Genomic DNA, 22,734 nt, shown 5'->3' with positions numbered 1-22,734 from the left:
ATACTTTCTCACCGGAATGAAAATCATGAACATGGTCGGGAATGCAGCAGAAATGGGTCCAAGATAGGGTTGATTATCGCCATACTCCTAAACGTACTTCATGACACTGATGCTAGGGTATCTACCAGTCCCATCATGTGATTCATTCGCAAGTCCCATGCTCCTCAACTCAACGGGCAGTCTGTCTTTGGCCTCATGCCTTGTTCTTCCTCCTCCTGCCCTTACCCTGTAGCAAATCGCGTTTCTCCTGCTTGCGGGTCTCCTTGTCCTTTGTGCCGATGACGCCCTTTTCAGAGCCACAGGGCCACTTTGCAAGCGCAGCGGCTTCCTCCTCCTCACTCCATTCACGGGGCAGTACGGCAAAGACAAGATACGACGTATGTGTCTTCAACTCGGGCTCCGCACGATGGATCACACGGCCCTGCAACCAAGGCTTCACCACGTTGGTCTCCTCCTCCGGAGTGGCGTTGCCGTTGGTGTTCGCAGATTGGTCGATATCCATGGCGTTTGCAGCTGCTGGCGAGTCCTCGGCCGAGTTGGGATCGTTCGGGTTGTGGAATTCTCTCGTGCGCTTCTCAATCTCGCGCAGCTTGCCCACCGCTTCAGTGACATCGCGCGCGCTGGGCGCAATACCTCGCTCAGGCTGGCCCATACCGGCACGGTCGCGAATGACGTTGAACTTCTTGTTGGAGATCTCAATCATATCAATATCCACCCATCCCAGAGTTCTCATCGTGTTGATCGTCTTCTGTACTTGCTCAATGCACGGCGAAAATGTGCAAATGTAGGCCGATTTCTTGGGGTTCAATGGCGAAACCCACTCCGCCGCATTGGCCTCTCCATCCTTGGCCGCCGCAGGTTTCCTTCGTGACAAGTGAGGGAGTGCCTCCCACGGCGCGGGCAGGTCGAGGAATATGGATTCGGCTTCGGGGCTCTTGCCATCAACCAGAAAACCTCCGTTGTAGACGTCGCGATGCGTGAGCTGCACAATTCCCTCCAGAGCGTGCGCTTGAATCTCCTCCTGCATCTTCTCGTAACGATCCTTGTTAAACTCGAAGCTGAACACCTTTCCCTTACGCTGGGTATCGTTCTCGGGGTAGCCGTTGTAAACGGCACGAGCAGAAGCGTGTGAGAAGCTGCCACTGCCGGCACCGGCTTCAATCAATCGGGTGCCAGGGCGGGCGCGTATCCGTTGGAGGACAAAGCTGTAGTCGGGGGTGTAGACAACTTGAGTACGGTGCGGCAGGCCTGCGGTCCAGAGCTCGGCAGTAGGCTGAAGAATATGAACGAAGCCGCTCGCGGCGGCAACTGCCTTCTTTACTGGGGCACCCGAGTCTGCGTCGGCATCATCAGCCGCTGGTGTCGATACATCAGTCTCCTCCTCCTTTCTCTTGCGCTTGCGACCGCGCGAACCAGTATCGACATTTGAAGCGCGAATCTGCGAGCCCCAAGGGACATTGATTAGAGTGGAGTGAGGAAACGAGCCGAATCGTGTGTTGAGAACCGCGCCCTCGGCGTAACCATCGACGGCACCGGTGGAGTCTCGGAGGATCAAGGGAACGAGGTTATCGCGGGACAGCTGGACAACGGCAATGGAATTGGCGGATGTCCTCGGGCCAGGCTCGAGAAATGGAGATGGCTTCACCATTTTGGGATGTTGGTGTCGCTAGAATTAAATTCTAAACGACAGGAAATCTGTAGTTGTGGCCCTCGAGAGAAAAAAAATGAAGCCTAACTTGCTTGAAGAGAATCCCTACGAAAGAAAAACTTCACGCAAGGCTGACAGTCGAAGTGGAAAAAAAAAAAGTCAATTGTGGCTGAGCGCGGGGCATCTGTGGCTGATCTTTTGGCCAACCACTGACACAGCTGCATAGTGACTCACCGCCCCGGATTCTGCAAGGCTGAGGATGGTGTCACCCTCTTATTTTTTGATAAGGCGACTTGGCTTTCTGACTCCTCCCCCCTCCAAGGCCCCCCTCCCTTTTCTTAGTGACTCAACCCCAACCCTTCGACCCGTACAGTACCCTCTTTCCATGCCCCTCCTTCTGCAGTGTCCTGTATTTAGTCCTGGATGAATCGCCTCTTTAGACTCACCAGAATTTCCTTTCGAATCTCCACTCCGATACCCAGATTTCGTTTCTCTAGGACCTGCACCAGCATCGCGACAATGGAGTCGTTGAAGGTGCACAATTCCTTGAAGCCCGGCCAGCCGGTGCCCTTTACCCCAATCCAACCAGGAAAGGTTTCTTGGTATGCTTGCGGGCCTACCGTTTACGACAAGAGCCATTTGGGTCATGCGCGTAACTATGTCTCCACTGACATTATCCGGCGCATCATGATGCACTATTTTGGTGCTGACGTGAAGTTTGTCATGAACATCACTGATGTTGACGACAAGGTGTGCCACCTACGGACTTGGATCTTCTTCTCACAAAACCTAGCTGACTGCTTTCTCTCTCTAGATTATTATCAAGGCCCGCAGACAGCGTCTCCTCGAGCTCGAGAAGCAGAAGAACTACTCAGAGCAAGAGCTTACGAACCTCGCCCTCACCGCTTTCCGCGCATATGCCGAGAAGAGCCTGCCTCTCCTCAAGTCAGACGGACAGGAGCTGGACGAGAACAACTACCTCGAGCGGAGGGATAGCGCTTACGGCAAGGTCCTCGCTGGCGGTACGCTGACCGGAGAGGGCAAGCCAGGTGACGACGAGGCCAAGACGAAGATGCACATTAGCAACATGGATACCGCCGCCTTCGCGATCAAGGACAAGAAGTTCTACCCCGGAATCGATGAGATCCTGCTGCCATACCTCGACTCTCTGTACAAGGAGACTATCGACACCAGCGATCAGACCATCTTCACCGACCTGACCCAGAGCATGGAGAAGCTATTCTTCGACGATATGGACGCATTGAACTGCTTGCGCCCCGATTTCATCACAAGAGTTACCGAGTACGTGCCCCAGATCGCAGCATTCGTTGAGCGGATCGTGGATAAGGGTTTCGCCTACGAGTCCGACGGCTCTGTCTACTTTGACATTACGGCGTTCGAGAAGGCAGGCAACACCTACGCGCGGTTGCGTCCCGGTAATCGCAACGACAAGTCCCTGCAGGAAGATGGCGAGGGAGCACTTTCCAAGAACCTTGGCGAGAAGCGGAATGAGGGTGACTTTGCGCTGTGGAAGAAGTCAAAGAAGGGAGAGCCGTACTGGCCCAGCAGGTGGGGTCAAGGTCGCCCTGGCTGGCACATTGAGTGCTCCGTCATGGCCTCTGATATTCTCGGCGCACAGATGGATATCCACTCTGGTGGTATTGATCTTGCTTTCCCCCATCATGACAATGAACTGGCCCAGAGCGAGGCTTATTTCTGCGAGAAGGAGAAGGGCGAGCACACCTGGGTCAATAACTTCCTGCACATGGGACATCTTTCTATCTCCGGCTCCAAGATGTCCAAGTCTCTGAAGAACTTCCAAACTATCCAAGACGCGCTTGCGACGACCTATTCCCCAAGAGGAATGCGCATTGTCTTCCTCATGGGCAAGTGGAACGATGGTGTTGAGATTTCTCCCGACATGAGAGCTCAGGCATCAAGTTGGGAGGCCACCGTCAACGTAAGTGTCTTGTGCATTGCTAGTGCGAAGTAATGCTAACTTGCTGTAGAACTACTTCTCTAACGTCAAGGCCCTCGTTGCCGACGCAAACGCGTCTACGGAAGGCATCGAGTCCCTCTCTATCAAGGACAAGCCGACTGAAGGCCTACTGGCTGACTTGGAGAAGGCCAAGACTGACCTGCACACTGCCCTAACCAACTCTTTTGATACCCCTCAGGCGATGCGTGTGATTCAGGAACTGGTCAGTGAGGCGAACAAGGTGATTGTTTCTCAGGATGCAGAGGCGAGACTGCCTGAACTGGTAGCCATTGGCCGCTGGATCACCAAGATCCTTGGCATCTTCGGTCTGGACGAGAATGCTAAGGCTCCTTACGATGGCCTTGGTTGGGTTCCTACGGTGAAGAAGGACGTTGAGCCCAAAGCTGTCGTGCAGCCGTATGCTGCGGTCTGGGCCAAGGTGAAGTCAGATGTCGAGGCGCTGAAGCTGTCCTCGGACTCTGTTTCCGATCTCCTCAGCCAACAAAACCCCGATGCCGAGTTTGAGTCGGTTTCTTCGAAGGGTGTTCGTGACTCTGAGCAATTGGCGCTGCCGTACCTGCGGGCTATTTCAAAATTGCGTGACGAGCTCCGACGCATCGTGTCGTCGGTCTCCCCCGAGATCAAGAAGGCCATTCTTTCTCTCACTGACCGCATTCGTGACGAGGACTTGACTGTTCTGGGTGTCTCCCTGGACGATAGGCCGGACGGCAAGTCTTCTCTGATCAAGTTCATAGACGCCAGTGAGTTGATCGCAGCAAGAAACGAGAAGCTGGCCAGGGAGGCTGAGAAGGCACGGGCCAAGGAGGAGGCCAAGCGCGCTCGTGAGCAGGCGGAGAAGGAGAAGTGGGAGAAGGCCAAGCTTCCCCACACGGAAATGTTCAAGGGAGACGAGAAGTATTCCGAGTGGGACGCGGAGGGATTGCCCACTAAGTTGAAGGACGGCAGCGATGTGCCTAAGAGCCAGCTGAAGAAGCTGCAGAAGGAATGGCAGAGACAAAAGAAGGCCCACGAGGAGTACCAGACCAAGTTTGGAGCGGGCAAGGCATAGACGGAACGGAAATCTTACAAAGTCGTATAGAATCACAGAGCTTTATTCACGATATCCTCAGGCGCTCGGTTTGAGCTGGAGGAAAAGGGGCAGAAAGACCCCATTACCATGAGCTTAAAGAAGAGAAGCTTTTCGCGATTGTGATGGCCTTGGTTCCCACGGTGGAATGCGGGTGTGTACACAGTAGAATATCTTCGCTGCAACATCGGCATAGTGTCTAGTCATGGGCAAGGTAAGCTAAGCTCTGTGAACTGGCTAATGAAGCTACCGCAGCATGTGGCCGCTGCTGTGGTTAGGTGTGGGTGGGCACTGCCACCCCCGGCGCGGACCCTGCCAAGACGGGACGCTTCCGTTGATGCACGATCCCGCCATCGCCAAGAAGAGGTGATCGTCTTGACGTGTATTTGACAGACTTACCTTCATGTCAGGATCAGTATCTGGCTAGAACATGTCGGTTTCCTACTGTCGCACTCATGCTACTGTTTTCATGCCCTATCATGATATAGCTACTTATGGGGCAGCATTCGTAAGATCAACGAGCTTGAGAAGGAAAAGGAGCGGTCAAAGAGGTTCAGCGCATGATTGAGCTTCATGCCCTGGTCTGGCTGCAAGTTCCAAGGCAAAGCCCAGACCCATGAGCAGGAAGAACATGGTCTAGTTCCTTTGCTTATCCCCACAAATGGGACCGTACAGGTTATGCTTCTCTCTCTCAACACCTGGGTGATCTGGTCTGGATTCACTTCTCGGAGGGGGAATCAGCAGATCTTTAGAACGGCATAAGACACCCACTTGCCGAGGGCTCGTGTCCTTCCCGACGCCCCTTTGATTCATGGCATCGAAGTACTTTTTGAGACATAAACCGCACGAGCCAGGCTGACACGTCATGATGTCAACGGGCAGTACAGAAGGAAGTGACTTGGACTATCTAAGGACCTAGGCCGTCGCCGTCTCATACGCACTGCCAACCTGCCTGTCTACTTCTCACACAAGTGCCGACGTTTATGTGGATTTATGAAGCCATTGGTGGACTTGACGGACCGAGTCGGGTGCTTTAGGGCCAAAATAGTTTTGAGATGGGCCTGTCGAGGCGGTTGTTTTTGTGTAACAACGCGTGGAGCTTTGTTTGCCGGTTTGCCGCCCGCCCGCCCGCCTTTGCTTGCGACAAGCTTTCTCGGACGCCACTTGTTTGGTTCTATCGTTCAGCCCAGCAGGGGTGGCTGACGCGGACGAGATGCCGAATTCTCCGCGCCGACGGGGCGGTCCTTACCAAATGGCGAAAAGCCCGGATTCCAGTATCTCAAATTCCCCTTTATTTCCCCTTGAAAACGATACGTAGTGACTGACGCCTGGCACTTATTGTTCGGAGTAGTCTTTCAACTGAGTTCATCCAGTGTTACTCAGCGCGTGTCTGTTACTAATCTCGCCCAAACATCTGAAAGGCGGGGTTCAATTTTGCGCATTGATGTTTTTTTTTTTCTCCAGCTTGGAAAGTAGGTTTGATCATCTGTCGGATTCTCTTGCGAATCATAGAACGATCCTAGGAGTAGGGACATGTGTCAAGACGAATGGAGCACAAGCATGCATCGTGTTACCTCCACCACGAAGGCAAAAAAAGGGACGCTGCCGATATCCCGAGTATCCCCGCCAAAACCAATGCGCATCTCTACGTCAGGCCATGGTTGGCTAAGGCTAGCTCGGCAAGGTGAAGCTCGATTTTACCAATAGCTTTCATAATGCATTAGCCTTGAAGTGGCAGAGCCGGGCCCCCCGTCAAGGGGTTCAGCGTTCCCACGAAGCGGGCGAGGCAAGCATGGATAGGAGCTACACTAGGTTGGATGGGGTGTCCGTGGACCCTGATACCTGTTGTTGCAGAACCGGAGACCGACCAACACGCATTCCTTTCATCATGACATGGAGAAGGGGGGATCATCAGGGGCAAATAGGTTTAGGCTGAGCTCTTTTTCTCAAAATAGACAGGCAAGCTTACCTGGACCCTTGAGATCACATGAGAGCTCTTTCGGGTCTGGAGGGGATAAAAGCCGCCCGAGCTGCCCCTCGATAATGGATGATTTTCAAGCTTTAATCAGCAAGACTCAGTTCACTTTTACCATATAAACACCTTTAAAACTAGACAAAATGTTCGGATTCGGTACGTCACTTCCTGTTCCGGTTACAAGAGCAAATACTCATACAGCATAGGCGAAGCCAGAGAACACCGTGATGCCGTCTACGGCCAGCACGAGGCCAAGTTCAGCCACGAGATTGTCGCCGGTGGTGCCGCCTTTGAGGCCATGAAGCTGTTCGAGGACCGTCAGCGCCGCAACGGTATGCATACCATCCATGCCATTTCGACCTGATGAGCAGGTCCCTGCGTGATACTAGAACTCGGTTGCTGATCAGTTTGGGTATTCAGGAGAGCCCGTCAAGCATGCCTTTGCGAAGGAGATGCTCGTTGGCCTTGCAGGCGCAGAGGTCGACAAGCTGTTTGAGACTAAGGGTCTCGACTATCTCGACCGCGAGAAGGCCAAGAGACACGCCGAGAAGCAGGCGGAGCATCTGTACCAGGAGCAGTACGGCGACATGGAGGAGTATAACCCGTGAGTTGTAGTCTTAGTCCACAAAGCCATACATAATGCTAATCGTACCTATGTCCAGTGAGCGCCGCGGACGCCACCAGCACATGGAATACTAGATACCTAGATAGCGATAACGGCCGTGCAAGATAGCATTCGACTATGATGAAATGAAACAATTATGAACTGAAATCCTCGTTTTTTCTTTTTATCGTAATGAACAAATTGGTATCTAGACGCTAGCAAGTAGCCAAGGTTGCAGCCACATCAGTCCATCCTCCGCCACGGATCGTCAAACAGTCCCTGCCCAGTTGACAAGCTCAATAGTCCCACGGCTTCGACGAGCCACTAGCAACTGCAATCGGCCTTGCCTTGATCTCCGAGTTATCGCTTCCAGCAAAAATCTCAAACAGCCTTTCCCGCTCTTTCTGCAGCAACAACCGCGTCTCCTCCAGGGTCGCCTCTCTCTCCTTGATTTCCCATGACAACTGCGTGTGTCTACCTCTGGTCTCCTTCAAGAACTGACTTAGAGCTTCCGCGGCCCTCTCTACCGACATCCTAGACTTCTTGATCTCGTCGTGGAACGCCATGTCGGAGAAGATGTTGTCGAACAACACGTCGCCCAGCAGGTTGCCGTGGTTGATCGTGACAGAAGGCATGTCGCCGATGTACGGCGTCATACGCTGCGCCTGCATCACCAACATCCTCGCCTCTTGCGTTGCGGATTCGGCACGTTGAAGACAGTTGCGCTCCATCAAGTCCGACATGGTCCCGCCGCCGAACATGTCCATGCGGGAGTGGGAGAGGGCCTGGTCTATCTCACGGAGAGCATCGCCCATGCGCCTGATGGAATCGGTGAGCAAGTTGATTGCGTGCTGCTCAGCTTCGGCCTTTGATCTGGTGTCGTGGTAGGCGTTCAGCGCCCGCGAGGTCGCATGCTCGAGGGAGTCCTCCTTTGGGTGGCTCGGCGTGGGGCCTGCAAAGATGGAATCATACAAGCTGTCCAGCTCGCGCTGCGCATCTTCGTGTCTCTTGGCCTGTTTTTCCAAGGGGCCCTTTGCGTTCTTCGCCTCCTCGAGCTGATCTCTCAGGTTCTTGTTGATCTCCTTCTCGCGATGCTCCTCCTGCAGCACATCAAAGTACTCGCGTTCCTCCTTGGCGGCTCTCTCATCAAACTTTTCACGCTTGCCGACGGCCTTGTGCATGAAGCGGCGCATGACGCTGTCGCGATACTTTTCGTGCTCCTTGAGCTCCTTTTTGCGCTGCGTGTCGAGATTACGCACATTCTTGTCAGAAGCCTGGAGCTGGCTCTCGAGATCCGAGATGAGGCGGCGTTGTTGCTTCAGATCCGGCACGGCATGGTCTGTTTCGGCGAGAATGGAGAGTAGTTCACGGTTTTTAACGGCCGCCTGGCGGATCTTGAATTCTAATTCTGTGGTGGACATGATGATGCCGGCAGGATTGATGATGATATACAGGTCTTGTGTAAGATGAAAGGGGGAGATTGATTGTACGGATTAATGGGTGGATATTAGAGTATTGCTGTGTATGGGGATTTCCACAGATGTGAAAGTGAGGGTATCGTGAGAATCGATTCTCAGCAGAAAGGGGAATATATAGGCTGGCTTCGCCTTCAATTGCGATTGTTATGAAGCAATCTAAACACAATGGTAGACCCCGTCGTCGGAGTGGGCCACAAGCTGAGAGGGGACAGCCCTTTATGAGGTTTTTGCGCATTATGTTCGCCGCCCAGTGATCCTTGGTTAACCTGCCCAATCCCGCTGCACGTAGCTGCCAAGTCTAGTTGGAAAGAGTAAGAGAAACACCACGAGGCGATAGCATAGCATGGTGATGCAAATGTCGGCCCCCATGACATCAGTCCACCCAAGGCCGGGCAGGGTCCGGCTGCCTCTGTGGCACGGAACACCAAACTAGGAGGGGGGGATAGAAAAGAGACTTGCAACCCTTTTCGGCCTTTTTTCTACGGGGATCATCGGTGTTGTAGGGCTGCGCCACGGACCAAAAGCAGTGGTTGAGGAAATGAGCCACGGCAAGACAAAAAAGGCCCGCTGGTTCGCCTTGATTTCTTACTCCGTTTTTCCCATTTGTATTTAGGCAGCTAAATGATTGTTAGTCGGGTAGCGAATGATATTTGTTGTCCGCGGAGATTTTCAGCAGCCTACTTCGAGTCGCCAAGGCTGTAGGATTCGCCCGGTTGGGCTTGTTGAGAGAATCTAGTCTCAAGCTATGATGAAAAGACCTGAAGCTAGGGAGACCGCCAAGAAGCAGGGATCTTCGTTACTGATGATGACGCAGGGCACCCTGGAGGACTCCCGAGTGAGGGCATCGAGGAAAAGGGTTGTTAGCTGCAAGGGGACTTTGGGCGACATCACGATTATGACTAAAGCTGCTGAGGCTGCAGGTAAAATATTATGGTGGTGTCATTAATCAAGGGAGGCATTTCGCTTTGCTCACGCTAAAGTGGCGGAGAGAACGTCAAAGAGCACAAGCTCAAATGCCGACTTCATGCGCGTTGAGAGAAGTCATCTTGACAAGAGCCACAGCTGCCGCCCTATTTACCGTGCAGAATATTAAAGAATCAGATAAGGTGCTAGGGCCGCTTCAGGTCAGCCTCGTTGGCAGGCCAATATTCAGAAAGTGCTCGCCACGTGGCGAATGACAGCTGGCGATGGTGATGCTGGTGAGGTTTTTTGGTATCCACTGTCGATGTCTTCACCAGGGTGAACCTCGTTGGTTAGATCATGCTATATGCGCCAGTCACATAAGTCGGCCTCACTTTCCCCCACAAATGACAATGGATATGGCAGGTGGTAGCGGACATGCAATGACATTATCCGTTGACAAGCAACGCCAAGTCCATTATGCGACAGCTCACATCTTAATCGGTTGCGAATGGTATAATTCTTGTTTCTACCAACATCTTGTTGAACCTGTCCTGCTTTTTTTCCCGAATACCCCGTCTATAGATACCTCTATGTTTACTCATACAATAAATAGAACTTCGATAGCATCGAATCACGGCTCATCTTCCGGCCCAGATTCATAGTCCATCCCTTCTATATCACGATTATGGCTTTCCAGGTGGATGGGACCCTTTGCTCTTGGTTCTCTCACAAACAGCAACGCCGCCCACGTCAACGTACCCATTACTCCAACATAGAGCCATGGCAAACCCCTCCAGGCTCCCTTCTTCTCTAGTCCCAGCGTGAATGCCCACGCGAGCGCTGGACCACCGAGAGGCGAGCCCAGTGTCTCGACCATGCTCGTCAGCGCGTAAAGCCGGGAAGTATGCTCTGCATCGACAAACTCGGTGATCATGGCACGCACAAGGGGTCCGCTGGCCGAGCCTAGTGTGGTCACCGCAAGGCCCATGAGGAAGATGACTACATTCCAGCTGATGCCTTCAATGAACCCTCCTAATGCCATCATGAGGTATGATGCTTTCGCTAGGATAGAATCTTTGCCAAAAGTTGTACGGCGGAAGCGACCGTGGGGATCGATGAGGCTTTTGGAGATCCAGGGAAGGACCAAAAGGATGCCGAGATGAAGAATTCCTAGGGGTGCGAGAAGGAATGATGTCTGTGCTAGGGTCCAGCCAAAGTATTTGCTCACGTATTGCGAGAGTGTGCTTGAGTGTGATCCCATGAGTGCGCTGTGAAGAAGCGAGGGAATCAAGCATAGTATAATGTTACGGTTGTGGAGGATGCCGATAGACTCCTTTAGTTCGTGCAGGCCATTGCGGAAAGCATCTTTCACGGCGTCTAGCAATGGAACCTGAGGCTTCGCGGAATCATCCACTTTCATGCGAAGCGTCTCGGGTAGAAGCACAATCGAGAGGAAAACCATAGGTGTCAGTAACAAGACGATGCGGATTGGTACCCAGGGACCGAAGTTCTCCATCAGAGCGCCCGCCACGACGGGGCCGATGAGACCGCCCGAGACGGCACCGACGGAGAGGTACACGAAATTGGAGGCGCGGTCCTTTTCGGTGCTAACGTCAGCAGCCATAGCATAGACGTTATTGAACACGACAACAATGCCGCCGCCGATGACGCTGAAGACCATGCCGAAAAGTAGGAAGTAGATGTTCGCCTCCGGGAAGTTGGCCAAAAAGAACGGTGTCCAGGTGAAGGAGATGACGGTGCCGGCATAGGCCAACAGTAAAACTGCCTTGCGGCCGATTCTGTGCGTGGGTGTGTTAGTATATCCCACCTCAACTTGGCTGGTCTCAGATGGGTACTTACCTGTCTGAGAGAATACCATAAGGGAACGCAACAACCAAATTGATGACAGCGCCTAGTAAAGCCTGCCATCCAAAAAGCCAGGCCATGTCTTTCTGCACCTCGTCCACCTTGCACTTCATCTCGGGAATTTCTTCCGAAGGGCTCAGCTTATAATGCTTGTGACAGATGTCGTCCTCAATCAGCCGCAACAGCGGAATCATGAGCAACATGCCGCATATTGTGATGGAAAACTTGAGGGCTGCTAGGGTGAGAATGACGGCTCGCGGAGAACGGGCTTGGAACCGGAGCAGCACGGCATTGACGCGCACTCCAAAAGCCCAGATGGTGCTGCCGCCGGGCCACCCATTAAACCTCTGAGATGATCTGCTCCATTTTGGTCGCGGTTGTCGAAAGGCCTGAAATGCCCCGGGGGCCGGGGCGGCGTCTGCCGGCAGGTCTTCTAGGTCCGAATCCTCGGCGGCTACGAGCCGCTCGGCCTCCACTTCGTCTGACAAACGTGTCATTTAGAAATAGAGTTTTCTCCCTTTTTTTTTTTGCTACCTCTTGTCTAACAAGTTATAGCACGAGTCATTGGATTGTCTGCCACGAAGAGACTCTATATTGTTTCTGCGCGCAAGAGGAAGGGTGAGTGAGGTGGAAAATGGGGGATAGCGAGAAAGGAGAGGGAGTAAAACGGTGCTTACGAGGCTATCTGGCAAAGAACCCCATCGCCAAGCTTCTGTTTCAGCTGGATACAGGCGGGTGCTAGCGTTACTCCGAAGCTTACCTTGTACAGCGATCATAGTGATCAAAGACCCCTGACATGCGATATGCAGATACATTATTTGATGCTCATTACTCATGGATGTCTACCGTGGCCCAAAGTATCGTCTTAACATCAGCTTCCGACCCACTGCCGGGTCAAGCTCCGCCGATCAGCTATTTTGCGCGTACTCGCCTATGCAGATACCACTCAGTAGGGCAGTTGGGAAAATATTCGCAGGGCTCTACCTGGATTATCGGGTTCGCCGAACAAGCCGGACGGCATGCGAAGAAGTTCAGTGGCATCAACATTGAAGGTTTCAATGCCTTTGTTTGGGTCATACGAAGTGTTACGTCTCAATGAAGGCCCAGACTATCCTCAATTTGATGATGTCAACCTTTTGTTTGCAGGTTGACTGTCACACTTGTAGCCACAAATAAGCTGCAGTGGCTCCTAGTACACAGACCTGCTTGCAATTGCAGTTGCTAATCAACAACCACAGCAGCTGCTGAATATGTAATACGTTGGAAATTTCATTCGGATTTTACAGTATTGTGCTTCGATTTAACCTTACACGGAAAGTTATTTCAAGAAACACTAGGCCGAAAAAGCGAAGCTACGTCGGGTCATTGAGCAATTGAAGCAGACGCTGAGCTCGGGCCAAACACTTTGGTCACACTAGCCCGAGGTCTTTCATAATCCAAGACCAAAACAGCCATCGGCATTCTGCAAACACGTTGCAAAAAAATTTATCAAAAGCAGAATGTAAGCAATCTGGCAGGTAAATGAATGGCTCTCGTTATTCATGGTCCGCAATGTATGCATATTTTTTTTCTGTTCTGCTACGTCATAAAATGAACGGCCCACTGCGACTGCGCTGCACCGAATCTTGATGGCCAGTTAAACCAGGCTCCTCCTGGCAATTTCTCTACAAATCAAACCATGAACTCCCATGACTCGGTTGGTGCATGTTAGCTGATAGAGGACGTAGAGATTAATTTTTCTGGCGTCAAATATGAGTGGCTGTCAATCAAGTTGATCACAGTTGGGATAAATCATACACAACGGCGCTACTGACAGCATCTCTTGTTTGAGTTGACAATAACTGTTATAAAAGATGCTCGTCAACACAGCTGCCAAATGGCTTCCTAAACATAAGACGTATTGAGTGCTATGTTTTGAGCCACTGGTCAATCTAGTTGGACGTGGTAACTTGAGGGTGTCACCTCAAGCGGAGCGCTTCTAAGAAAAGTGACGTTATCAAAATGAAGCTGTAACTACTTTATGAGCGAGTGTCCATAGCTTCTCTCTGATGCCGCACAGCCTGAATGTTTTGTTTCCTCGGGAATATCTTCCAGCACAGTACTTTATAGGTGTATTTTTTGTGCTTTTCTTTTTCTTTTTTTTTTTTTTTTTTTTTTTTTTCAAAATCCCCAACTGTTCAAACTTTTTGGTCAAGCACAACAGGATGGAACTTTGAACTGAAAGCCGAAATACAAGAGTTATCGACGACGTCAAAGTCGGACAAGTGTTGTCTTCGAATATTTACACCAACTGGTTCTCATGAGTGTAATCAGCTCTCTTGAGTGACGACTTTAGTTACATAGATGCGGCATGCCCCGAGCCCAGAACCTATCAACCAACCAAGCAGCACTTCCAGAACAGACTCTAAAACCTATCATTTCAGGTCTCTGAGCTCCTTCCTAGGCCACGTGCGATGGGTTGGAGGAGATAGCGGCTTGTCCCAAGCCCACTTTTTCGCCAGGTAATCGTCCAGAGATCCATGAAGCAGCTGTACGACGTACTTTCCAAGCACAGGCAGGAACTTCCAGCCGTGGAACGATCCAATGGTTGCAATGTAAAGATTCTTGCTCCCCGCATGCGGCGAGATGATGAAGTCTTCGCTGGGTGATACGGCCTCCCTGTTTTTTTGCGAGTTAGCCCCATGCTCGTCTCGAGTTCTAAGCAAACTACAACGACGTACCAGCAGATACGGTAGTTTTCCACCCTGAAGTCGTCGCTCAGCTTTCCGTAGATGATTTTTCCTGCGAAATCGACGTCTTCCTTTAGAGAAGCCGGGACATCCAGCTGGGCGTAGTCCGGTCCCGAAGGAGGCTGTGAAATTCCGCCACCAGTTGGGTGTGGTTCCGTGTTTTTGAATATAATCTGTCCCCAGAATTTGAGCGTCTTGTCTCCAGAGTGCGGGACACTTCCATTGCTTGCCCCTTTGTTCAAACTCGAGTTAGCTGGTTCGGAGAGCTAGAAAGAAGTAGAAGACATACCTCGTTCGGGAGGGACGGTTGAAATGCCCACCGGACCGTCATACAACTCTGCCGCAGTTTCTCCAGAAACAGGCGTGAAACCTTCAGTCACCGCTGCAGCGACAAACCTCTCACCCGCGTGGAGTTCAGGGCGATCTGGCGCGCTGTCCGCAAGCAGCTTCGCCGTGTACGCACCGGTCGATAGAACGACACGAGACGCGCGGATGGTCTTCCCTTCGGATGTGGTAACTCCTGTCGTGGCGCCATCACCGTCGAACTCGAGCTTCACAACTTCAGCCTGAACATAATTTACTCCAAGTTTGACAGCCTCCTCGATCGTCTCTCTTAGAGCCTCCTTGGCCTCACCCCATCCGCTATTCTTATTGATAAACACCTCCTTCACATCAGTATAGTCGCCGTGCTCAAAAATACCGTCATACTTGGCCCTCGCCTCCTCAACAGGTAGCGAAAACAAACCCGAGTCAACTCCGAGCTTTTTGTAGTTGTCTTGTACCACTTGGGAGAAGTTCGTCGCGGATACCCAGTACACACCACTCTCGTGGTAGTACGGCTTGAACAGCGGGTCGGACGCCCAGAGTTCCTTGGCCTCAAGGGCAAGCCGCATGTAGTCGATATCTGCATAGTCGGCACGTACAACCTTGTTCCAATCCCAGGAGGCGGCAACGCGGATGGGCGCGTCGAAAGCGTTGCGGTCAACGAGTGTCACCTTGGCGCGGGGTTCGGCTCTTATCAAGTGGAGCGCGGTTGAGGCGCCAAAAACACCGGCGCCGATGATGAGGTAGGATGTTTCAGTGTGTTCACTCATGATTGGGCTCTTTATGACACAACAAGAAATAGTTACTGAGATGTCAAAAGTTTTTGAGAATCGGATATGATGTTGTGCATCGGACTTCAACTCAACTCTTATCTAGCTCTCCGAGTCTCCATCTAATCATGTGACGTCATCTCATCAAACGGGCACGCAATCAGCGTACAGATAAATCAGTCATGAGTTGTTATAAACTACCTTGGCAAGCAATGATTAGGCTGTTAACCCTGAATATATGTTTATTCCATTTACTCCAACCAAGTCCAGCTGACTGAAGCTGTCTCAAAAGCCGTCATGTTGCTCATCAATCGTTGCCTGTCTACAGGCATCCTTTACTTACAACCGCCCCAGTTGCCAAATTTATACAGGACAAGTTAATGCTTGATACAGAAAACACCGGTTACCTTCCCATTTTCCATGAGTCGGTCATCATACACGCCAAAATGCCCATATGTAAGTGTTCATAACAAGTTTCGGTACGGGTCGCTGCCGCCGCTCACGGCCCACTTCTCAACCAGAGCCCAAAGCTCCGCCCCGCTGTTTTCGCTCGGCCCAACAACACCCTCATCGTCTTCTGCCAGCAGGGTTTTGATCTCTTCCCTATCCGGTACCGCATAACTAGGCGGTTTCGTCTCGTTCTCTTCAATAGCCAATTTCACCCAGGGTTCGAGGTACGGCTTCGCCTCTTCGGGGATATCTTGCTTCATTGCCCATGCCATGGCCTGTACCGCCTGTATCAGGTAGACTGACATCTTGACAACACGGGCGGAGATGCCACTCATCATGCAAAGATGAGTGAAGAGATGGTGTGTGGCGGCGTGTCCGTCATTCAAAAAAGGTATGAGATGTTGCAAAGTTACGAAAAGCTGACGAGTGAGATAGGAGCTGACGGTGTACCTCTGCAAGTAAGACTCGGCGAGGGATGTGTCTGACATGCAGTGTTGGAGTATAAGGGATTTTACTGTTGTAGTGGTATCGGTGAAAGGGGTGGCGAATATCGTCGATGGATGCAGAGATTGAAGAAGGACGTATGCGATTTCGTTCTCGTGCATTCTTGTGCGATAGTTAGTCTTTGCCCAGTCATTGCAAGATGAGCCTTTGTATGAGAAGCTATTCAGCAGACTCACCTCAAAAAACAAGTCGAAGGAACAAAATTGTGTTCTAGTCGGAACCTTTTGGGAAGATCCGCCCTGAACTGTTGGAGCTTGCAATACAAAGTTTTCCTTTGCTTGCAGTCTTCTGTACTACCTCTGATAGTAGTCCCTGAAGTGAGGTATTGCATAATTTCGTATTGTAAACATGCGAGATTGCAACTGACTGTTGCTATCCCTGGGACAATTGGGATCCCAGCTGCTGACTCATGAAAGGGACGTCCGAGGACATCTAAGTTGTCTTTAATGCCAACTGCATCCTGCCCTTGGTTGTCAAACAACATCGGTATGGATGGTGGAGGAATATTGGAAGTCTGGAAGTAGAAATATGAAATGCGACTAAGACTCAATGTGAGCAAAAGGTTGAAGATTTTGTAATGGCTCTGCTTACCTTTCAATAAGGAAAATCGCCCATACTGCTGTTGAGATGGCTAGCTTTTCTTTTGCATCTTGAGGGTTAGTGTCTTTCAGCAGATAAAACTTCTTTTCGGACTTCAAGCGCTTATACCGTTCCCACGCCATGTAGCGGTACATCTTTGCACGGGACTCATCGCCGGCGATACTGGCCGACAAATCCATGATTACGAGTGCGACGACAGTGGGAATCGATGCGCGGCCTTGACTTTTCTCGACTAGTTGCATCACCTCGTCTCTGAACCTCTTTGACAGGTCTTGGCCGGTGATGGAACCAAATTGCTTGGCACGACTGACGAATGGCTAAGACAGCGTCATCAGTTTAGTATTAGTGGAAAAAAAAGTTGAGGAGGACGAGGAAACTCACACTCCTCAGGGCACAAATGGCATTGACAAGGATAGGAGAGCACCACTTGGCCCGTTTGACGCTGCCAGCTCTCATATCCTGGAGGAAAAGGTCGCGGTCGATAGCTGGGAAAGTGCTTGCGTTCTCCCAAGTAAAGAAATCGGTAATGAGCTCAGATACAAGCCCGTCGTCTGCGATGGCTGTCCAAGGTTTCGCGGGAACGCGGATCAGACTACTTTCCATTGCCTTTTCATTGAGCTTGGCTAACCTTGAGTCGTTGACCCGCTCGTTCGATTCCGGGGAGGGTAACAAAATCTCGGCCTGTCTAATAGACTCGAGGACCCTGAGGGGGTCACCTGATACTCGGATACGACGGAAGATCTCTTGTGCTTCGTCTTCGGTCTTGCTGCAGACCATGCGAAAGAGGTCCCGGTACTGGGCGTTCTCGTTCTCTAGCACGCTGGCTTTACGCTTGAGTGCGAGGCTCACAGTCTCACCCTGGTTTGCTTCATAGTGGCACTCGACGCCTCTTTTGGCACAGTGTTGGCACTTCGGCCTGTTGCCGTCACACTAGGATGGGGGTCAAAACGAGCCTGAATTGTGGATAACGGGTACATTTCTGGCAACTCAAAGGGGATGGCTGGCTCAGTGGCTCCTCTCTTACCTTGGCCTTCCTACGACGACAGTTGTCACAGGCGACGGCAATGACCTGCCGTTTTGTTGATGAGCGTGACTTGGCCTCGCCAGCAGAGTCGGTGCTTTGGCTCCTGCTCTCGCTGCTGTCCTCACCCTTCCCAGCCCTCTCACTTGGAGATCCGTTTGTTCCGTGTTCCAAGAGATGGGGTGCAGGCGGTGGAGGGCTCGGAGCCGGAGCGGCCCCTGGAGCAGGTAGGATCACACGGCGACGTTTCGGAGGGAGCGACATAAGAACTGAATTTGTTTCCCGCGTAAAGTCTCGCGTTTTTGGATGACGGGTGTAGGGAACCGATGTGCAGTGCATGGTCCGGATTTTTGGGGGAGAATGCCTTCAAGTCATGGTGGTCAGGGAATCTCGATCCCCAACAGTGGGACCCCCCTGGGGAATCAGCACGTGGGGCTGTCGGAGCAACGCTCCTATTGGCTGGGGAGCTGGCTCCGACCAATAGGAGGCTGTCGGAGCGCGCTCCTACAGGTTTACAACTCCCCTCCGCCCCCAGGTAGCAAAAAGAGACGGACAGGGGAGGCCAGATGAACGGCATTAAAGAAATGGAACCGGTAGCCAGATTCTCCAGATTTTTCGAATGAATTGTGACGAAGCTTGGGGCACAGATCAACCAAATATGATGATATTGAAATTTCTGTCACCTCATTTTCATCCCAAGAGCAGTCAGCTTGTCTCTCATTGGCTCCTGGATAAGCGTGTGGCTCTCTTCCTGCCCATGGTACTCCGGCATCCCCATCATGACAGCTAGACTCGAATTGGAACAACAAGCCAGCTCCCTGACCTCTTTCGTTTCGCTTGGATTCTATAGCGCCATGTGTGACATTTCACCGGATAAATATCGGAAGGTGAAGAACCAACCAGCCGTTGTCGGAGTGTGAAATCAAGGAGACTATGGGCATGGCACTTTCCTTATCTTTTAGCCACGGCCCCAGAGCTCAAGGGTCATATGTTGCTGAATATCAGTCTTCTTGCTATGCTAGCACACTAACCATTGGTGTTGAACTACCTTGGTACAGAGGCAGAATGTACCCCCATCCAGCCCCGGCGTCATGGAGCATGATGTACCTAGGTCGATCCGTTCCTACAGGCCTGTCAGAGATAGTAACATAGCCACGCATATCAATTCCCCACACGTTTTTTTATCCATCGTTGAGTTTATTTTTCTAACTAGGTTTGCGGGTTGAACTTAACTAGCCGTCTTAGTTCCCCATATATAGTTTTTCCTACCACCAGAGACTTGGATAAACCATTCGATTCAGTGCCAGCCTTCCAAAGCCACCGCAGATTAGAGTGTCTAGACATCCACCCAAGGGGCCAATGCTAGCAGCTACGCTATGAGCTACGTAAGCATCTATGCGTGAGCTCATTACGATAATTATACCCATGTTTTGGGTAGTGAATAATCAAGCTTTAGATGTAGTCGCCGGGTTCTTGTAAAATTTTGACAAGGGCTGTGTTAGAAAGCTCCATTAGACACCATCTTCTTCACTTACCCACATGCGCTAAAAGACATATTGACGATATTCGCTTGCCATGGGCTTTATGGTGGTTGCGAGGCATTATGGTGCAAGCCTGGATCAATCACCAGTAGTTTGCCTAGTGCTGGAAAAGACGGATGCGAGCCAGGGTTGCCGATTTCCCACTGCATCATGTCACGCCATCCATTACTCAGTAACATGAAAGACACTGATACAAACTAGCATCATTTGTTTGAAATTTTAAAGACTTTCTTGAGTTGGTCTAGTCCACAGGTGCATTTTCCCCAAGTTTGCAAGATGTCGTCGCAGACTACGGGGTGGGCGGCTCAAATTAATAACACCACGGCTTGCAGCCTTCAAGCAAGCGAGCTGACCGAATGTATCGCGTGATAGAAATTCGTCAGTAAACGAGCATACAATCGCTTAACTCGTACAGATACAGGGTCTTGTGAAGTTATATAGAGCTTCCTAGGTCTTCCCCTTACACGCCGATTGACGCAGTGGGGCCCATCTGTGGGTTTCCCCGCAGGGGCACGCATCGCTTGTCGCTTTGCCTTTGAGACGAGTGTGTCTTAGATTTCCGGCAAGTTAAGTTTGGTGGCTCTGCGAAGTTCGCTTCTTGTAGACATATACTCCTGGCAGATTCTCGTGATATTGCCTGACTTGCCCGGGGCATAGCGTCTTTTGAGAACCCTGATTAAGGCGCGAAGGGAACAATCTCCGCTCTTCAGGAGTTACATATACATCCTGCCTTGTGCGACTGTCTCCTCTACCCATCGCCGAAGAGCCTCATAAGATTCTTCTTGTCTGGTCCTCTTCAAGTCACGTCTTGCTGCACCAGAGAGGTATCCTATATACTTCTGAAAGATTCCATTTGTATTTATTGCCAGGGTCAAAGGATTCACGGGTTTCTGTGGCAAGTTGTCATCGTCTTGGCCAAGGGAATCAAAGTCCCTCGCCTGGAGTATTTCATCATACGCTGCTCGCTTCGCTTCGTAAATTTTGTGCTGTTTTTTAATCTGTTGGCCAATCCACGAGTCAATGTAAATAACATCCTCGATCTCTCCCGGGCCAGAGGGCGATGTAAAATCGTCAGGGTCAACAAATTGCCAGATGTCGCGTCCTTTCGCTTCGACGTGCAGAGTAATATACCAGATGGGGAAATCTCGGCGGCAGTTTAGTTCTGGAGCCTTACCAAGCGATGTTGTTATGTACGAAGAGGAGAACATCTTCGGGTGCAAAAGCGGTCGGAGAAACGAAGCGGTCAAGACCGTAGGGTTGAAGATGTTCCGCCGCGCACCTTCGCTTGGTAAGCAGCAGAATCGGGTTGCAAGATGAGCTAGGCTTATAACTGGCGTCCCGGGCTATTGTGTGCGGCTTTAACTAAGAACAAAATGGCTAGTATCCTCTATGTGAGCGAGTGGAGCGAGGATCGGATGAAGAACTCGGTCGTCGGAGCGAGCCCTCCACGTAACTACATAACCGGGGTGCGGTGAAATGGGCCCCGAGGTCCGGAGCCGTCACTAAACAAGAATTTTCATTTTTCAGGAATCTTTTCGTAATTTCCTTGCAAATGACTTTTTTCAAGATTGGAAGTGTTTGAAGGTGAAATTTCTATCATAAATTTTACCACTCCTCCGCTTCATGTCGTTGAGTTGGGGCTTGTTCTCCAGAATTTCCAAAAGTGTCGCTTGAACCAGCTGCTTGGGCGAGATCCCTTGTTGTGCACATCCCCCTTTTCAGTTGTAATTTTCTCGGGAAACATGCTCCAGAAGATATCCAGAATAGCCTTCTCTTCTTTGGTTTCACTCCCACGTCTGTCTCCTGACCCCCAGTCTTTTGTCTTATCGCTTCTATCAGTCTCCGCGGTTTCTTCCTGCGAGTGTCTGAAATAGTTATATACGTTGCTAGTCTTTATAATCCCCCTTTTTATAATGGAACCCATAGACGTGCGTTTGCTTTTGCCGGTTTTCACTTCAGTCGGAGATGGTGGGCTCTTGTCATATGCGACCTCAAAGGAGTCTTGTGAACTTTGTGGAGTATCAATCCCATCAACAATAATAGTTGTTCCTTGCTTCTGCGGTGTCATGAAGCTGGTAGCCGTGTCATCGAGTGGGGGCGTTTCTGTTATAGTTGTTGCACTTTCCAACTCCGAAAGGGAAAAGCGACACATTCTTCCCACTAGCTCAGCAGCAGTCTCGGAAAGCTTCCAGTTGTCGCCATCCATTGGCTTGTATGCGGGAAGCTGAACGAAGGTTTCCATACTTTTCACCGTCTCTATCACCCTCTCTCTTGTGGCGCCAATCCACTCTCTGTGCCTGCTTCCACAGTCATCGCACGGCGAAATATGGATCTTGTTATCGTGGAGAGCAGCGAGTGCAAGTTTCTTCGCTTTATCTGCCGCAAAAAAAGGACCACCAGGGCTTTTGTAGACGACCTTCGCGTTCGACTCGAGGCTGCACTTGTGGCTGAGTCCGTCGATGGTTTTAGTCGTCCAACCAATTTTGTACCACCCTTTCTCTGCATCTAACTCAACAACGTAAAGGATTCCATCCTTTTTTTGGGTTTGAGTAAGTGGTTTGTAGATTTCCGTGAAAATAGGTGAGTCATTCCGTAGAGAATTTGAACGCTTCAAGCTTGCTAGGCCAAGCCTGAAGATATACTCCGGACTGTTGTTCCTAACTTCACTTATCTGACTGGTGTGGTTGGTTTGGTTTGTTGAAGTTAGATCCATAGTGGAGATGCCATCTACGATGGTCTCGACGTGGGAGTTGCCGTCGTGTTTGACTTCGTTCATTCTTTCAAGCTGCATCGGGTTGGTGGGTTCACAGAGACCGTTTTCTGTGGTGCTGTTGCCCCTTATAGACGTGCGGTCGTTGCCGGAATCGTGGTCGGTTACATTGCAACATTCATTGGTAAATTTGCCGCCGTCTGTAATGCACTTCTCCCTCCACTCCTCGACAATCTTTCTGGAGATGTCTACATGATCTCCACAATGGGAAATGGTAACAAAAACATGAAGCTGATCAAAGAATTCTTGTGTTGCAATGTTTTGTTTCATGAGGATGAGGATGTTGCAAAGTTGTTTAGTTCTTTCTGGATCTTGGCCAGATAGTCGGCATCGTGACGCTTTTTCATCTTTGTTTCTACCTTGGCAGAGTCCGAACTCCCATTCTTCAGGAATTGAGGACGGACCAATGCCCTGCAACATAGCAATTGTCTCTTGGAACGTGGGCGAGTCATGTGACCCAGAAGACATGCTGTGCATTTTTGACTT

At 50.9% G+C, this 22,734-nt stretch overlaps 9 protein-coding genes across 9 annotated transcripts; 2 read left to right on the top strand and 7 right to left on the bottom strand.

The window, feature by feature from the left end:
- Nucleotides 1–193: 193 nt before the first annotated feature.
- Nucleotides 194–1,648, bottom strand: CTRU02_201425 (tRNA (adenine(58)-N(1))-methyltransferase catalytic subunit trm61; the record flags this gene model as incomplete). Its single annotated transcript, XM_036733715.1, has 1 exon — nucleotides 194–1,648. One exon carries the CDS (start codon nucleotides 1,646–1,648, stop codon nucleotides 194–196), a length of 1,455 nt encoding a protein of 484 aa, XP_036574565.1.
- A 423-nt stretch (nucleotides 1,649–2,071) lies between these two features.
- CTRU02_201423 (cysteinyl-trna synthetase) lies at nucleotides 2,072–4,695 on the top strand (the record flags this gene model as incomplete). The annotated part of the gene is made up of 3 exons (XM_036733713.1): nucleotides 2,072–2,398; nucleotides 2,463–3,608; nucleotides 3,658–4,695. 3 exons carry the CDS (start codon nucleotides 2,072–2,074, stop codon nucleotides 4,693–4,695), a joined length of 2,511 nt encoding a protein of 836 aa, XP_036574564.1.
- A 2,136-nt stretch (nucleotides 4,696–6,831) lies between these two features.
- Nucleotides 6,832–7,387, top strand: CTRU02_201421 (putative CipC-like antibiotic response protein; the record flags this gene model as incomplete). Its single annotated transcript, XM_036733711.1, has 4 exons — nucleotides 6,832–6,844; nucleotides 6,895–7,020; nucleotides 7,109–7,292; nucleotides 7,351–7,387. The coding sequence occupies 4 exons, from the start codon at nucleotides 6,832–6,834 to the stop codon at nucleotides 7,385–7,387; spliced, it is 360 nt and encodes a 119-aa protein (XP_036574563.1).
- Nucleotides 7,388–7,588: 201 nt separating this feature from the next.
- On the bottom strand, nucleotides 7,589–8,713 carry CTRU02_201422 (uncharacterized protein; the record flags this gene model as incomplete). Its single annotated transcript, XM_036733712.1, has 1 exon — nucleotides 7,589–8,713. The coding sequence occupies one exon, from the start codon at nucleotides 8,711–8,713 to the stop codon at nucleotides 7,589–7,591; it is 1,125 nt and encodes a 374-aa protein (XP_036574562.1).
- A 1,591-nt stretch (nucleotides 8,714–10,304) lies between these two features.
- On the bottom strand, nucleotides 10,305–12,036 carry CTRU02_201420 (membrane protein C14C4.07; the record flags this gene model as incomplete). Its single annotated transcript, XM_070203853.1, has 2 exons — nucleotides 10,305–11,502; nucleotides 11,534–12,036. 2 exons carry the CDS (start codon nucleotides 12,034–12,036, stop codon nucleotides 10,305–10,307), a joined length of 1,701 nt encoding a protein of 566 aa, XP_070062435.1.
- Nucleotides 12,037–13,953: 1,917 nt separating this feature from the next.
- CTRU02_201419 (FAD dependent oxidoreductase) lies at nucleotides 13,954–15,362 on the bottom strand (the record flags this gene model as incomplete). Its single annotated transcript, XM_070203852.1, has 3 exons — nucleotides 13,954–14,197; nucleotides 14,260–14,500; nucleotides 14,558–15,362. 3 exons carry the CDS (start codon nucleotides 15,360–15,362, stop codon nucleotides 13,954–13,956), a joined length of 1,290 nt encoding a protein of 429 aa, XP_070062434.1.
- A 464-nt stretch (nucleotides 15,363–15,826) lies between these two features.
- CTRU02_201418 (C6 transcription factor) lies at nucleotides 15,827–18,201 on the bottom strand (the record flags this gene model as incomplete). Its single annotated transcript, XM_070203851.1, has 5 exons — nucleotides 15,827–16,418; nucleotides 16,493–16,864; nucleotides 16,908–17,233; nucleotides 17,298–17,846; nucleotides 17,941–18,201. The coding sequence occupies 5 exons, from the start codon at nucleotides 18,199–18,201 to the stop codon at nucleotides 15,827–15,829; spliced, it is 2,100 nt and encodes a 699-aa protein (XP_070062433.1).
- A 1,990-nt stretch (nucleotides 18,202–20,191) lies between these two features.
- On the bottom strand, nucleotides 20,192–20,686 carry CTRU02_201417 (reverse transcriptase domain protein; the record flags this gene model as incomplete). Its single annotated transcript, XM_036733707.1, has 1 exon — nucleotides 20,192–20,686. The coding sequence occupies one exon, from the start codon at nucleotides 20,684–20,686 to the stop codon at nucleotides 20,192–20,194; it is 495 nt and encodes a 164-aa protein (XP_036574558.1).
- Nucleotides 20,687–21,099: 413 nt separating this feature from the next.
- Nucleotides 21,100–22,716, bottom strand: CTRU02_201416 (uncharacterized protein; the record flags this gene model as incomplete). Its single annotated transcript, XM_036733706.1, has 1 exon — nucleotides 21,100–22,716. One exon carries the CDS (start codon nucleotides 22,714–22,716, stop codon nucleotides 21,100–21,102), a length of 1,617 nt encoding a protein of 538 aa, XP_036574557.1.
- Nucleotides 22,717–22,734: the final 18 nt, after the last annotated feature.

The sequence above is a fragment of the Colletotrichum truncatum genome (genome assembly GCF_014235925.2).
Source record: "Colletotrichum truncatum strain CMES1059 chromosome Unknown Contig_0001, whole genome shotgun sequence".
NCBI classification, from domain to species: domain Eukaryota; kingdom Fungi; phylum Ascomycota; class Sordariomycetes; order Glomerellales; family Glomerellaceae; genus Colletotrichum; species Colletotrichum truncatum.
The sequence above is the reverse complement of the archived record's forward strand: the minus strand, read 5'-3'. Positions and strand labels throughout refer to the sequence as shown.